General features: G+C 48.7%; 1 protein-coding gene across 1 annotated transcript in view; it reads left to right on the top strand.

The window, feature by feature from the left end:
* Positions 1-7,253: 7,253 nt before the first annotated feature.
* Positions 7,254-15,566, top strand: part of CBFA2T2 (core-binding factor, runt domain, alpha subunit 2; translocated to, 2) — a gene marked incomplete at its 3' end in the record, with an annotated part of 13,398 nt that continues 5,085 nt past the window's right edge. Inside the window, exons 1-6 of the mRNA XM_009076786.1 lie at positions 7,254-7,391; positions 10,590-10,831; positions 12,480-12,569; positions 13,300-13,481; positions 14,109-14,362; positions 15,004-15,089. Of these exons, the coding sequence (XP_009075034.1) occupies positions 7,274-7,391; positions 10,590-10,831; positions 12,480-12,569; positions 13,300-13,481; positions 14,109-14,362; positions 15,004-15,089 (972 nt within the window). The remainder of the gene's footprint in view (positions 7,392-10,589; positions 10,832-12,479; positions 12,570-13,299; positions 13,482-14,108; positions 14,363-15,003; positions 15,090-15,566) is intronic.

The following is a 15,566-nucleotide window of genomic DNA, read 5'->3' as shown; positions in this document are numbered from 1 at the left end:
TAGGATTTTCTAGAAATCACTGAAGGGCAAGATGGATAAAGATCTGCAGTCTGCCTTCAGGAATAAATTATTAATCTTATTTCCCCTATTAACTGCTTTCTGGACTGGTTGTGAACGATAACATACTTTGCTCTTTCAAGTTCTTCTATCTGAGTTTCACATTGAATTGAGATTTAAAGTGAAACAGCTGTGTGTGGGAGAGGACTAGATGGCAATGGAGATACTCGGGTTTATTTTTGATGTCTAAAATGCCTATCCCAGGCTCAGCAGCTCCCTCCTGTGTGATGCAAGGCTCTCCTGCGAGGTGCCGAGTCCTCTCCACTCCCACAGCATCTTACAGCTCAGGAGCTGAGATGTGCTATAAACCCAAGCTAAACAGGGTAAAAATAGGCTGATCACACTTAGTGGAGGAAGTATCTGTGCAGTAACATAAGTTACCCACTGCAACAGATGCTGTAGTATCATCTTGGCCAACTCCATGCTTTGGCATGGAGGGTGGAGGATGAAGAAGGACCTCAGCTGACCAGCCCTTGCTGCTGACCTGTTTGTGTGACATATGTCTCCCAGTTCTGGTTGTATATCATCATTTATTGCCTCCAGCAAAGAGAGACCTCTGGAAACCACCCTACATGCAAATAAATGTCAATATTTGTATAGAAATGTCATCTTGACTGCAAACCTCCCAATGTCTCCCTTTCCACCAAATTGGGACAAACCCAATCATCCTTTTTTTCCCTGAGGCTGCTGTATTGGCTGCCTTGTTCCTGATGCTTATCTTCAGTCTTCCCCCTCCATCTCTTTCTGATGCAGTGATGCTGCAAAAAGATAAAATATTGGCTCTTTCCTTGACGATGTGGTTTCAGTTTGAGCTTGAGGGAAGCTGTTTGGAAGCAGGTGAGGGAGGGACTGCAGTGGAGAAGCAGTAAATGGCATCTTCTGGAAGCCTGAGTAATGCTACTCTTGCTTTGCATGTAGATCACCTCTCATCTGCATGCCTTGGAGAACTGCAAAGGTGCTCTACAGATGGCTTAGAGCCATCAAGGGGAGGGAAAAGGCAACCTTGGAGCAGAGGAAAGATGTTAATAAAATTTAAATGTAATTCTTCCCATTTCTCAGTTCCTAAATGTGAAAAATATTAGCTTGGTGGAGACTGAAAACAGATGGTGAGCAGTTGGAGCAGATAAGCATGTTATTCAAAATAAACATTCGCCAAAGCTGGGGAGGTGGCGAACCATATTTCATTTCACCCTATTTACATTATCAGGTCAGGTTACACTGATGCTGCCTCTCGTTTGCATTCAGACTATCAACAGGGAACCCTGTGATGAGAGCCAACTGCAGCATATCCTTCTCATTGGGGATGTGTCAGGGCTGGAGCAGTGGGATTGGGCTGTTTCCCTGGCTTTTTTCTCCAGGATGGTATATTGAGTTAGTTATAAAATCATGGAATAGTTTGGGTTGGGAAGGACCTTTAAAAGGTCATCTAGTCCAATCCTCTGCCATGTGCAGAGAGCTCTCAGGCTGAAGATAGAGTCCTGCCAACTACATGAGAGGGCACTGAGGTCTGTCCTTCCTTCATTTTCCTTTTTCCAATGGCCTCTCTATCCATTTACCCAAGCTTGCCATTGGTTTTTCTTAAACCAGGGACTCTAATCCATGTAAACAGTGAGGAAAGAAGCTTCTGGGTCCAAAGGCTGTTTCTAGGAAAGGTTCATTTTGCTGACTTGTAGGTGATCTATAATTCATGCCTTTAGTCTGAGTGGTCATCTGAGGTGGTAGGACCAGTGGAAAGAGAGGTGTGGCTGGAGTGTGGCTTATCTCCCTTGCTTTGGTGAATGTTTTGGGATGGGCTGAATTGCCTTTGGCGGTGTCTGTTGCCTCCAGAACAAGTTCAGACCTGGCTCATGGGTGACCAAAGAATTTCTGCTGGACATAACTTTGGCTGCCATTGCTGGGACAGTTCTCCAGTCCCTCGTTCTCAAGAGGCAGGTAGGAATCTGGGGCTTTTAACTTTTTAGGTGAGGAGTGGCTTTTTAGGTTATGAGCATATTTTGCCTGTTCTAGATGAAAGTGGTAAACATCTGCTTCGATTCAACTTTTTCTTTCCATCTGAAACCATTACGTGCTTTCAATCCTGAGACTGAACCATTGGACAAACCCTTGCACACAGTCTTTTGTTCAAAAAACATCAGCTAAAACCAAAACTCAATTTACAGGTTTTTAGTGTAACTATTTAGTAGTCAAAGCTTTGACAAGGTCTGATTTTGAGTCCGCTCTCTCTGTCCTGCCCTCCTGCAAAGGGAAAAATCAAACCCTTACCTGGGCATAGGTGCTGGTGTTGCAGAGCTGCCTCGTGTTTCAGGTGGTTTTCTCTTACTTCTTCCAATATGTTTCATGTTTTGACTTCTGTAGAAAGCTGGAGAGCTTGAGTCTGGCAAACAGGTTGGTGAGACACAGTTCTGACTCTGCAGCTCATTTCTAAATGGGAGCTACAAAATCACTCCCAAGGCAGGCAGTTTCCTCCTTCCTTTTTAACTCTTGTGCCAGTGAATCAAGGGGAATCCTATCGAATCCTATCCTTGCATCAGGAATGGCTTGAAGATATTGATGTTCCTGCTGTATGAGCCCTCCAAATGCCCAGCCTTTAAATCCATGTCCCATGAGGGAGGAGGAAAGACTTTACTGTCTCAAGCTGATGGCAGGGTTTAAAGCCTGCACATGCTCCATGTGCAGTGACTGGATTGAATTGTGCCCATGCAGAGTGTAGCACTGGCTCTTTCTCTCTTCCCTTGCTCTGGGCAACCTCATGGCTCTCCCATCAGAGCTAGATCAAAGCTTTCTCTTGAGCATCATCCTGCAGAGCAAAGCACTCCTGATACTCTTTTGCTGACTGTCAGAACTATATTTTGAACTTTGGGAAAAGCTTGGGGAGGAGACCCTTTGTGTGTGTCTGCCCCCAGGGTTATTCCTGTCACTCTTCTCCAGCTGCTTCTCTTTTTTTGGGGGGAAGGTAACATGCAGTTCTCCTCATGCAGTGTTTTTACTTCTTTTTCATTGCTTAGTTTATTCTCTACTTGCCAAAGGAATTTGAGGATTAATTTGAATTCCAGTGTACTTGAGATACTCTCTAACTTGTCACTATTTTTTTTCTTGGGCCTTTTCCCTTTTCTCAAACCCACAAGCATGAAGAGATTAATAAAGCAGCTTCTTTATACAGTTTATAGCACAAGCAAATATGAGCCATTCACCAGAGGTTACCTGTCACAGCAACACTCTCTTTGTGCTAAACACCATAGGTGGAACATTTCTTTAAAGAAAAGAAATAGGATGGAATCAGAGTGGGTGTTGAAACCACCCTCTGGAATGTGCTCCAGTGCTGGAGCACTGGAGCCTCAGTCCCCCAGGAGTGCAGGAGTTGGACTTCTCTGAGGACCAGCGGAGCACCAGGATTTCTCTTGGTGTCCTGTCCTGTTGTCTCACTTCGCTCTTTCTCCTCTCCAGAAGGGAAAGTCATCAGCTGCACTTAATCTTGACATATGCTCCTGTTTAATTTGTCAGGCCAGACTGAGGACTGGAGCAGTGAAGGAAATTGGGTGCACACAGACAGTCAGCGCAAGGCCCATGAAAACAGGGCCCTGCAGCATGCCCTGGAGGGGTGAATGGTTTCAGGTGGAGTCACAGCTCTGGGGCTTTCTAGTCTCTTGCACACCTGTGCTCCTTAAATGGGGCACACAAATATATAGGGCAGGAGCACAAAGTGGTCTGTGCCTGCAGCTGTCTGTACCCAGCCGGCGGCTCAAGCATCTGAAATCTGGAGTTCAGTGCTGTGAAATCTGGTCTGCAGCTCCACTGCCGCCTGGAGAAGATGAAATTCTTGCTACAAGCCAAGACTAAAACAGCATCTCTGTGGTTTGGTTTTGTTTTCCTCCGAGTGAATCATCTTCCCATGTGTTCAAGGCCATGAAGGCAGCACTGCCACCCGTTCAGGGGGCTGTGGTGCTGCTGCCTCTTCCCCTGGGTAACCTGGGCAGGTCTTGGTGCAAAGCTGAGCATGTGTCACTGCAAAGGTTTGATGTTTGGGAGCTTGACACCAAAAGTGTTGTGCCATAAATGTGTTCTATCTGCTCCTGCAGGCTCTGCTTGAGAGTAATGACAGCATCTGTGTTTCTAATCCAGGTAGGGTCTGGAAGGAGGAGGTTTTGCAGGAACATAGGGTTTGGAAGGAGTTTTGGAAGCAAGGTAGGGTTTGGAAGGAGGAGTTTTTGAAGGCAAACTACCCAATGCCTCCAGTTTGGGCAGGTGTCCTGCTTTGATGTTTGGTGTATTCACTCCTTGACAAGAATTATTCTTCTTAGAGCATCATCCAAACCTCTGTGATGGCATTTGACACTTTAGGATGAGTGATACAGTGGAGTAACTTGCAGACATTTTGAGGAACATCTCCACATCCTCTCTGTGCATCTGGAGGCAGCACCGAAACGTTGCTGTTGGTGAGCCAGTAAATATTTCTGAGTGGTGAAAGCAGAGGAATGAGGCTGGGAAGGCAGTGCTTCCCCAGGGACCAGCTCACTGGCTCATTTTTAGCCCCAGGTCAACTCCAGGCTGACTCAAGCCCTCGGACACAGTCTGGTTTGCTCACATGATTCTCATTAGATGGACGTGTTTAGGCTAAAAATGAGGAGCTTTAGAAAGATGGTTTTTATCTGTGTTTATAGATGCCCCAGGTCATTAGCAGGAAGTTTTAAAATTTAACAATCCTGTTTGCTTCTTGTCTGTCAGAGTCAGCTTGGAATAGAAGGTATTGGCTTCTTATGAGCTCTTTCAGTGTCTCAAGCAGTAGCCCAGCAGTAGCTGGTTTTATTTTAGGGTTATAAATTTCATGTGAAATTTATTCCCCCCCATAAATTAATCAAATTAGTTCTACTTTCTTAATGTGTCCTAGGAGCATTTTAGGAGGAAAGAGAAGAAAACTTAAGTATTGGTTAAGAATGGCAATATCAGGTTGTTCATGTACACTTGGGAAAGGGAGTTTTATGGGAAGAGGGGGAAGAAGAGCATAAGGGTCCATGACTGTCATCAGGCAGCTGACACTGAGTGCTGGATAGGCACAATTAGTGCTGTTTTGATTGGAAAAAATTGGGTCATTTAGCAATATTTCCCTTCCCTGCCTGGCTGAGGGAAGTCAGAGTTTTGGTGGTAGAAACACCCCTAACTTCAGGCACAAAACTTGCTCTCTGACTGTTCTGCTGCACTTATTTAGAAAGGGAGGAAAGTCAAGGGGTTATTCCTTCTCTTGCCAAGAAACTCACCTGCTGGAATAGGTACCTACATGCATGAGTGATGTCATATTCCTACATCAATACATAGTTAATCATCTGAAATTATATTCCTGCATGGGAATGACAGGGAGAGTCTGCACAGCAGGGTTAAATCATATGGAAGTTGGATCAAATGTATGTGAATAGCAGTTTGCAATATGGTATTAATATGATTATTATATGTTGAAAAAAATAGTAGTTCCCCATGGCTTTGGTATCTCCTCAATTCATGAAAGCAAAGTCTGGAATTTTTTTTCTTTTTTTTCTTTTTGATAAAGACTTAGAGAAATGAATTCACAAACATTCTGGAATAAAACAAATGTTCCGGGATGTGGGTTTTATAGCAATACCAGCCCCTCCACCCCAGTTATTCCAGGCACCCTGAAAGAGCAGCAAAGCATGGATTTTCAGTGTGTATCATCTCTGCTTCCCCTTCCACAGATCATCCTGCAAACAGCAAGAAGAAATGCTAGCAATAAGGGAGCTCATTTGTTACCTCACTGGCATTACCAAGGCCTTGCCATAAGGAAAATAAATGAGGCAGCTCTGTGGCAGAGCAGGTGCTGAGGGCTGACAGAGCAGATCCCAGGCAGCAGCACGAGGGCTCAGGTGCCAGTTTGTCTTCTCTGCTCTCCAAAGCAGCATTTGTGTTGTTGGGAGTTGAAGTAGCAGGTTTTGTGGTTGGATTTCAGTGCAGGAGTTTGCCATCTATTCAGTGCTTTATGGGAATACAGTGTCTAATTGCTCTGCCAGGACTCAAAAGCTGAATTTCTTACAGCTGACAGATAGTGAGGAAAACTGTGGATTACAAATTGGGTTGTAATTGTCTAAAGCCCAGCTTGCATGCAGCAGAGAGGTGGAGGATGAGTGTCTGCACCTCCCTCACAGCCTGAGCTTCGGGAACCCAGTGGTGTTCCTGTGGGGGGGAAAGCTGGAGCAGTCACAACTCATTAGTGAGCTAATTGAACGAGGCAAGGGGTGGCTTGAAGAGCAGAGAGTGGGCACCATGATCTCAGAGGGGTGATTTGTTTGGGGTTGTGGACACTGGAGACACCAGCAGTGCAATACAGACCACCCCTAGAATGGTGTTGGCTCCCATGGGAGCTGTGGGAGATCTCCTGTGGGAGATCCTTAGGCTTTGTCTGCTAAATTGTCTGGATTTTAAAAACAAAAAATACCCCCAAACACACCACCATCCCCACCCCAAAAATGTCCCTCCCAGTCCCAAGGCTTGCATAAGCACGTATTCCCTCCTTTTTTTCCTTCTTTCACCTCAAGGATGTCTTATGAGGCTTATTTTAGCCACTGGAGCTGGGAGTGTGGCCACGCTGTTCCCCTGAGCTGGGATGTTCCTCAGAGGCAGAAAAGAAGCCTCAGTGTGAGCTGGAGGTGTTATAGACACTAGAGACTGCACACAGGAGGGAGTGTGTGTGTGGCTGATATCAGCTCATCTGTACAACCCTGGGCCCATTCTGGTCTCTTGCTGGCACTGCACAAATCCAGGGTACCTGTTGCATGGCTCCAGGACATTGCAATCCCTCTAGAGAGACCCCATGCTGGCAAGGTGTGTGTGGGGAGTATTGAGGGGCTCTTAAGTGGGGGCAAAGCAAAGCAAACTGGCAGAAATTCTTTGAAGAAGTATCTTCAGGCACAAGGGGTAAGGAGATGTGGTCAGGGGATGGGATGGGAAGCACCTGCATCCTGAGATTGCCCAGCAGCATCTCAAGACATACACTGTGCCTGTCCCCAGCTCAGGGCTGTACTCTGCCTCTTCCCTGTGGCAGCTCAGAGCTGTACAGAGCAGTGTGGGAACCTTGTGTGACTTCCCCTCACCTCTTATCTGCACCCCTGCAACTGCTCTTTGTGTGCTGGGCGGGGAAATGAGTGTCTGTGACTGTCACTAAGCCTTACCACCTTCTCTTGGTACAGTTGCTGGTGAGAAGAGGGTGCCAGTGATGCCTGGATCGCCCGTGGAAGTGAAGATACAGTCCAGGTCCTCTCCTCCCAACATGCCACCGCTGCCCCCCGTGAACCCTGGTGGTCCCCGACCGGTGTCCTTCACTCCAACTGCACGTAAGACCCCAGTAATGCTGCTTTTCCAGGGACCTAGCCAGGAGGGAAGGCTCTGCTCCTAGAACTCACTGTGGGTATCTCAACTGCTGGTCAGGGCATGGCAAGCAGTAGCCACACTGCCTGGCTGTGAGGAAAAGAGGATTGGGGCTTTCCTGCTGCTCTGTAACGCGTGCAGGGCATACAGCAGGGTCTGTAATCCCCCTCCACCCCCCTGCCTGCTCCTACCTTGCTCCTGGTGCTGCCTTGAGTCCTTCTCTTTGCAGGTGCAGCCTTGATTTCCACCATAAACTCCTTAAGAAATTGAAGTCTTTTATCAGGTCGGCTTCAAACAAGCCAAGTGCTGGGCTTTTCTCGCTATCTTTTGAAGGAGTTAATTCCCACTCTGCTGTATCTCACTTTGCAGGCAGCTGCAGCTGAGATTAGAAAGTTTTTCTTTTTTTTTCTTCCCATTTCCCAGCCTTGAAAATTCCTTGCTGTCTATCCAGATTCTCTCTTCTCCATCTTCTCTTTATAATCCTTCCTATTAAGCTGCAGTTGATCCCAGTCCTGCCCATCTGTAGCACAGCCTTGCACCCTCTTCTTCTAGCAGGGTGCTGCTCAGAGGTGACTCCATGGACAGGATGGACCTTCAGCCTTTTCTTGCAGCCTAGAGAGAGGCTTTTTTTCCTCCCTTAGCCAACATTTAAGCCATTTAATGTCTTATTAAAAGCATCATTCTGGAGCAAAGCTGCTTGCCTTTGTTTGGCATGGAGTTATCTGACCCTTGCACATGGCATGTACATATTTTCCAGGCTCTCCTCACCCCTTTTCCGTGCACAGAGTGTTCCCTAGCTGGTTCTGCATTGCTCTGCTGTCCACAACGGTGTCTGGGCTATCTCACAGTTTCATGCTGGCAGTGGGATTTGGAGATTTACAATCCAGGCTCTTGGAGGACACACACTGATGTAGTGTGTGGTGCTGGCAACAGCACTAATCACCGGGTTATCCCGCCAGACACATTGTCCCCATCTTTATGTGCTGAGGGGTTTTTAATGGCTCTCCTTTTGCTCAGGCAGAAAAAGACCATTAGCAAAGTGACAGAAATTAATTTTTCCAATGAGGATGCTTGGCACACTGTTAAGGGCCCAGAAGCCTGAATCTGCTGATTGCAGATGACTTAATTGCCTCTTTCCAAGATAGATGAGAGATGCGACCTGTGGTGAAGTTCATTCTTGCTTTTTCGTTTCTCAGTTGTGCCAGAGGGTCTCGGTCAGAGTCAGTGGTTGTGTGTCTGCCCTGTCAATGCCCACAGATTGTGCAGGGGAGGAGAAGCACTCTGGAGCAAGGCCATACCTGCCTGTGGGTCACTAACAATGGGTTGGAGAAGCAGCAAAACCTTTGACTATTGAGGACCTAAGGCAGAATTTAAGAGTAGCCCTAGATGATGACTGTGGTGTTTCCAGGAGTTTATCATCCTTCTCCCCCCAAACTAGTAATCCCACTGGTCTTGGTACTCTGCCTTGCTTGTCTTCTCACCTGGAAATGGAGGTCCCAGCCTGGCTGTGTGGTCTGTGGTGGAGCAGATCCTGGCAATGCACAGGCTCAGATAACTGCCAGCTGCCCTGCGGTGACACCGTTGGCAGAGGGTCAGGCAGGGTGGGCCTGAAAATGCAGAGAACAGTTACAGGGGCTGTGTCTAACGGCAGCCCCAACCCAACCCAGCTCACTCTGCTTCTGTGGCATCACCCCAATCCATCAACATCCACCGCTCCCATCCTTGGCAGCCTCTCCCAAGGGTCCCCCACAGCCCCCCGGGTGGGTTGCACACCCCCTACTCTCCTGAGGTATAAATAGAGCCTGTTGCTCCCCGCAGGCTTAATCTGAAAGAATAAGAGGAAGTGAAATAGAGAAGGAGGAAAGCACTTCAGTTGTGGCTGTCAGAGAGCGCAGAGCTGCGCAGCCCTTTGCTGTTTGAGAGGAGCTTCTCAGGGTGGCTTCATCACTATTTATAACACTTTTATGGTGAAACACATGCCTTTATGAGCAATTGCCAGAGGCCTTGCCTTTCACATAGCTCTGGTTTGCTGGTACTCCATGATAACTAACCTGTGGGTACATCCTGACATCCCTGTTGCTTAGCTGCTTTGGGGAAGTCAGTGTGGACAGGAGTTTAACAGGTTGCTTTGCTCCATGAAAAAAGGCATGAGCTCACTGTGCATTTGCACCTCCATCCTCTCAATCCTGGCCTTCACCTTCTCTCTGTGCACAACAGGACATGTCTTTGTTAGCCCACAAAGAGACTGTCACCCCTTGGTTAGCAGCAACCACCTTTGATGGGCTCTGTGGACTTATCTTTCCCTGACATCTTAACTGACTCTGGTTAAGTTTCCCTCCTGTGCTCACCAGAAGGTCCAGGTGTGTGGAGCCTTTCCAGCCTCTGATCCTGCCATGCCCCAGAGTGGTTTAACTGTTCAAGTGCCTCCTGTCTTCTCTGAAAAGCCCCTCACTGGGTTCATCAGGATTTGGTACAGTCCTTGTGAAGCTGCAGTGGAAATTTTGGCATTTTTCTTACAAATTGCTGCTCCCTCACAGCACATACCTTTGCCTGTCCCACAGGCAAGGGGCAGTGCTGCTGGATGGCATCAGAGCTTCTCTGAACACCATCATTGAAATGGTTTTTATAGCTCATGGCCTCCTCTTCAGCACTTTAATCCACAAGGGATTCAGGCCTGGGCTCTTCAGGATAACCCAGTGGATCAGCAACAACTATATGAGCAATGATGTGCTTTTCACCTCTGAAATTCTGAGTTTGTACCAAGCTGGGGCCCCAGCACAGCTGCTCCTCAGACAGGGCTCGAGATTGCACAACCATGGCTCAGGGATGTCAACAATTTATTCTAATCCCTTGCTGAGTTCCCAAACTTCCAGCCCTTCTGTCTGTTTCAACATGCTCATCACTTACAGGAGACAAAGTTGCAGATGGGACCAGGTTGGAAAAAACAACTGTGTTTGCGAAACTCCCTGTCAATCCCTGGGGAAGGATGGGGGTCGGGCACTGGGGCAGGAGATGTTGGGGGACAAGGTGGAGGCACCTGAGCTTCCATCCATCATCTGCAGCCTCCTGGGTGGAAGATGGATCCTGCTAAACACCAGAGCACAGGGCCATGCCCGTCTGATGCTCAGTATCATTCTGATCACTCTTCTGTCTCCCATTTGCAGTGCCTAATGGAATAAACCATTCCCCCCCAACGCTGAATGGGGCTCCATCCCCACCCCAGAGGTTTAGCAATGGTCCTTCCTCCTCCTCCTCCTCCTCCCTGACAAACCAGCAGCTCCCAGCCACGTGTGGTGCCCGGCAGCTCAGCAAGCTGAAGCGCTTCCTCACCACCCTGCAGCAGTTTGGCAACGACATCTCACCGGAGATCGGGGAGAAGGTTCGGACCCTCGTCCTGGCCTTGGTGGTAAGCACCAGCCTGGGCTGCATGGCTCTCCCCAGACCCTTTGGTGGTGGGAGCCTGGCAGCCAGCACGTGTTCCTGTCACACAATATCATCTGTTCGTGTCTTTGCAAGCAGAGCTAGTGGCTGAGCAAGGCTCTGCTATGTTTATGCTTTTTTTCTGGGAGACTTGCTGACTTCTGTTTTCTTGTCTTTGGTGGGTTTCAAACAGCTGTTCACCCAGTGGCCTTGGCACGAGCTTGTGTGGGGCTAAATTTTAAGGAAACCTGGAAGGATTTGGACAAAGCTTTTCTATAAATCATAGACTCTTACAATGGGTATGGGTTGGAAGGGACCTTAAAGATCATCTAGTTCCAACCCCCTGCCATGAGAGCACCCTTCAAAACACAGATGAATGAGTCTTGCTGTGGAATTGTGTCCATTATTTGCAAGTGTACAGACTTAACTGGGAGAAATGCTGTCCAGTGCATTAGACATGGGCCTGGAGTGACATAACAAGTGGAAATGGCTTTAAATTGAAAGAGAGTGGGATTAGATGAGATATTAGGGAGAAATTCTTCCCTGTGAGGTGCTGAGGTACTGGCACAGGTTGCCCAGAGAAGCTGTGGCTGCTCCATCCCTGGAGGTGTGCCAGGCCAGCTTGGATGAGGCTTGGAGCAGCCTGGGCTAGAGGAAGGTGTGCCTGCCCATGGCAGGGGTTTGGAACAAGATGAACTTTGAGGTTCCTTCCAATCCAAATCATTCTAGGATTCTGTGACCTTGGCCTGAGGCCCTGGAGCCCATCATGACACTGGGGTCCCATGGGGCACCCAGTGGGGATCATCCCAAGCTTATCTCTGCTTTTTGGCACATTTCTTTTGAGGCTCAGCATGCAGTGAAGGTAGCTAGACTGCAGCAGCCTGAAGTATTTCTGCTTCCAAGGCTGCTGTAGACAGCAAATGTGGGTCTGTCCATGTCCTCAGAAGCATTCCCAGTGCAAAATAACGGTGTCTCATTTAAATAGCATACATTTATGGGTGTAGGTTAGTACCTTATCTTACCCTTTTGGAAAGGAAGTGATAAGGTGCCCAAGTCTCTCGGGCTGTTATTCTCCCTCATGATCATGGTAATTGTTGCAGGGATGAGTTTGTACATGCAGGCTATCAAATGCTGCTTGTCCCTGGAGCCCCAACCTGAACAGCCCTGGGGACTGCAGAGCAGGACTGTGCTGTAGGGAGAGCCACAGGCTGATGAAGACTTTGTGAAGAGTGGATAGGTTAGATGAGGAGAGCTGAAAGGGAGGAAGGAGAGGAAGGTGTGTAGCTCTGAGCAGCTGGGATCAGTCTGGCTCCCTGCAGCCTGCCCCAGGCCACTGTGCCAGCAAGCAGGAGATGCCAGCTGGGTCCTGCTGCCTCCCAGAGCCAGCTTCTGCCTCCCAGCCTGGGAGCAGGGAGGATGCTGAGCCAGGCAGTGCCCACCCCTCGCCTAGTGCAGCACTCCTACTCCGCTGGCCTGAGCCTTTTTGGCTGCATTAGGCAGGATCCAATGCAAATATTGTCAGTCCTGGAGTGGCAGATGCAGTCTCCCTCCCAGTTCTGTTCAGTTGGAGCCATTTCCCACATGTCTAAAAATAAGAACAAATTGTTATTTCATTTCTGACTTTCTTTTCTCAGAACTCAACGGTGACAATCGAGGAATTTCACTGCAAGCTGCAAGAGGCAACGAACTTCCCCCTCCGGCCATTTGTGATCCCCTTTCTCAAGGTGACAGGGAACTGCTGGGGGTTGCTGATGCTCTATGTGCCAGTCTGTGCTGCTTGGCAGTGTGTCATGGCTGGGAAAGCTCTAGTTGCAAACACCACAGCAGTTTTGTTCAAGTCCAAGACAGACTGCACAGACCGTAGCGGTGGCCATGTGGGACTGGCTCGCGGCAAGCTGACGTAGCGCGTGCCACATATGTCTGCTTGTGTGCTGGGGATAAAGGAGGCAAACCAAGCTCCGTGCAGCAGATTCTGAGCCTAAAATCTTTTTTGCAAATGCTCAGATCTAGGATATTTGAAGGGTTGGCACACAGAGCATGTTTGAGTTGGTTAGACCATAGAATGGTTTGGGTTGGAGGGACCTTAAGACCATCTCATTTCATCTCCTCCGCTATGGATAGGGACACCTTCCACTAGACCAGATTCCTCCAAGCCCCATCCAACCTGTCCTTGAACACTTCCAGGGATGGGGAATCCACAACCTCTCTGGGCAACCAGCTGCTGGAAGTACAGGACACTTCCCACACCACTTAGCTTTTGGGTGCACTGACATCAGCCCATACTGAGCTCCCAGGAAAATGCAGGTTAATGTGACAGTGCAGACAGCAGGAGCTGGAGGATCCTGAGTGGGAGCCACAGGAGTTATCACTCTGAGGTGTTAATGAGAATCAAACCTTCTGGAATAGCTGGAAACCTCTGCCTCACTGTAATCCAGACCTGTGCTTGCTTTCCAGGCCAACCTCCCCCTGCTGCAGCGGGAGCTGCTGCACTGTGCCCGCGCTGCCAAGCAGACACCCTCGCAGTACCTGGCACAGCACGAACACATCCTGCTCAACACCAACACCACGTCCCCTGCTGACTCCTCTGAGCTGCTCATCGAGGTGAATGGCAATGGGAAGAGGCACAGTCCAGACAGGTAAAAACAGCTTTTGTCACTCTGCTAAGTTCTTGAAGTCATGATTTTTGTGTTATCTTTGCTGCTGACAAAGCTTCAAGCAGCATCTAGGCTCTTATCCCTCCCAACAACTATTCTGGCTGTTATAAGACACTGATGGCTGTGCCTCCTGCACTGTGAATTGAGATTGGGTTCCTCTTTCAGGCAGGTTCTGTTACAGAGGGACCTTTGGGTAGCACTGAGAAGCCTGAGCTGGGGAGCCGAGCAGTTTTCCACCTTGCCTGTGGTGAATAGAGGCACTGGCAAGGCTGAGAAGGATGTGCTTTATTTTCACCACTTCTTATTCCAGGATAAAAGTTGTTATGTAATTATGTGGAGCATGCCTGAAATGTATAAAAACTGTGAAATTTTAATTTGGTCATGCTCAGAACGATGAATCACAATACTTGGGCCTCCAGAATCTTTCCTTTGACAGGGTCACTTTGTGCATCGTTTCACAGCCAAGTGTGTTTGTTTGAGCTCCCTGCATTTATCCCCTGGTAAAATCATCACTGCCCAAACTCTGCTGTTTCCAAAACTGCATCTTTCCCTTTCTGAGTACATTCGTGGGGTGCTAACAAACGCCTGTCTGTGCTGGTGTGGTTGCAGAAGGGACGACAGCAGCTTTGAGAGGGAGTCGCTGCCGACAGAACCTCCAGCCAAGAGGGTGTGCACCATCAGCCCTGCGCCCCGGCACAGCCCTGCCCTCACCATCCCCCTGATGAACCCCAGTGGGCAGTTCCACCCCACCCCACCGCCCCTCCAGCACTACACCTTGGAAGATATTGCCACCTCCCACCTCTACAGGGACCCCAGCAAGATGTTGGAGCACAGAGAGATTCGGGACAGGCATGGTGGCCTTGGTGAGAAAGCCTGGAGGGTTTCTCATTGAGCTTTGATATCAGTCCCTGCATGGTCACTTGCACCGAGCTGTGTAATGCTGGGCATGTGCTCAGCGGAGTTTTTGCAGGGAGTACAGGGGAAACAAGTCACCATGGGAAGTTAAGAATAGGGAGAGTGAGAGTTTTTATTTCCCTGTGTATGTGTAAATGCCATTGAGGATGAGGAGGAAGGAGATGGTGTGTGAGTTGAGTGTAGCCAACCCAGCAGGGAAGAATGGATGACAGGAAAATGGGAATTAACTTTCCCAAGATGACTAAAGCAGAAGAGCAGAGTATGACCAACCCTGTCCTGTTTCTCCCTGGGGGCGTATGGGAGGTGCACACTGTGCTTCCAGCAGGACAGCCTGAATCTCAAGCTCTGAGCTCCCATGGGCTTATAACAAGGGAACCAGCTCCACAGGCAAGTCAGAGCCACGAGTGGATTGCAGCAATTCCCAGACAGTGACACAGTTGAGGATAAAAAGCACCAACATGGAATTGCCCCTGTAGAGCTACCATCTTGTGTTTTAAAATCTCAGCTATACGGAGCTGGAAACAGAGCTCCTTATTATCCTTTGGAGCACTGCAAACAGTCCATCTAATCCCTCTGTGGCTTGTTGCAGGTTTGAACGGAGGGTACCAGGACGAGCTGGTGGATCATCGCTTAACGGAGAGGGAGTGGGCTGATGAGTGGAAGCATCTCGATCACGTAAGGAATGGCAGGAGGTGTGGGAAGCTCTGTGGGATGCAGGAACCCAGTGTTCCACCTGCTCCAGTTTGTGATTTCCTTGTTGTTGATACCATATCCAGGCTTTGCTGGTGGCTTGGAGAGGAACAAGCCACAAGAAGATGGAAAATGGGGAGGGCAGATAGGAGCCGTAGCACTGTCCTGGCAGGGTTTATATGCCCATGGTCAGTGGAAGCCAGAATCATTCTGGATGTAGTGTCTGGAGCTGGAGAGCCTCTCCTGCAGAGCACATCCAGTGCTGCTGTGGCTGGCTGAGCAATCAAACCCAGCCTTGTCCCTAGACAGGTGCCAACAACGAAAAATTTAGGTGTGTCCCCTACATAATACAAAATCACATAGCAACAAATTCAAGTGTCCCCATATCAGAATGACATGGAACTGCTGGAGCAGGTCTAGAGGAGGCCACAAAGCTGGTAAGAGGACTGGAGCACTTTCCCT

The sequence above is a fragment of the Acanthisitta chloris genome, unplaced genomic scaffold, assembly GCF_000695815.1.
Source record: "Acanthisitta chloris isolate BGI_N310 unplaced genomic scaffold, ASM69581v1 scaffold34136, whole genome shotgun sequence".
Classification (NCBI taxonomy): domain Eukaryota; kingdom Metazoa; phylum Chordata; class Aves; order Passeriformes; family Acanthisittidae; genus Acanthisitta; species Acanthisitta chloris.
Note: the sequence above shows the minus strand (reverse complement) of the source record. Positions and strands in the feature narration are given on the sequence as shown.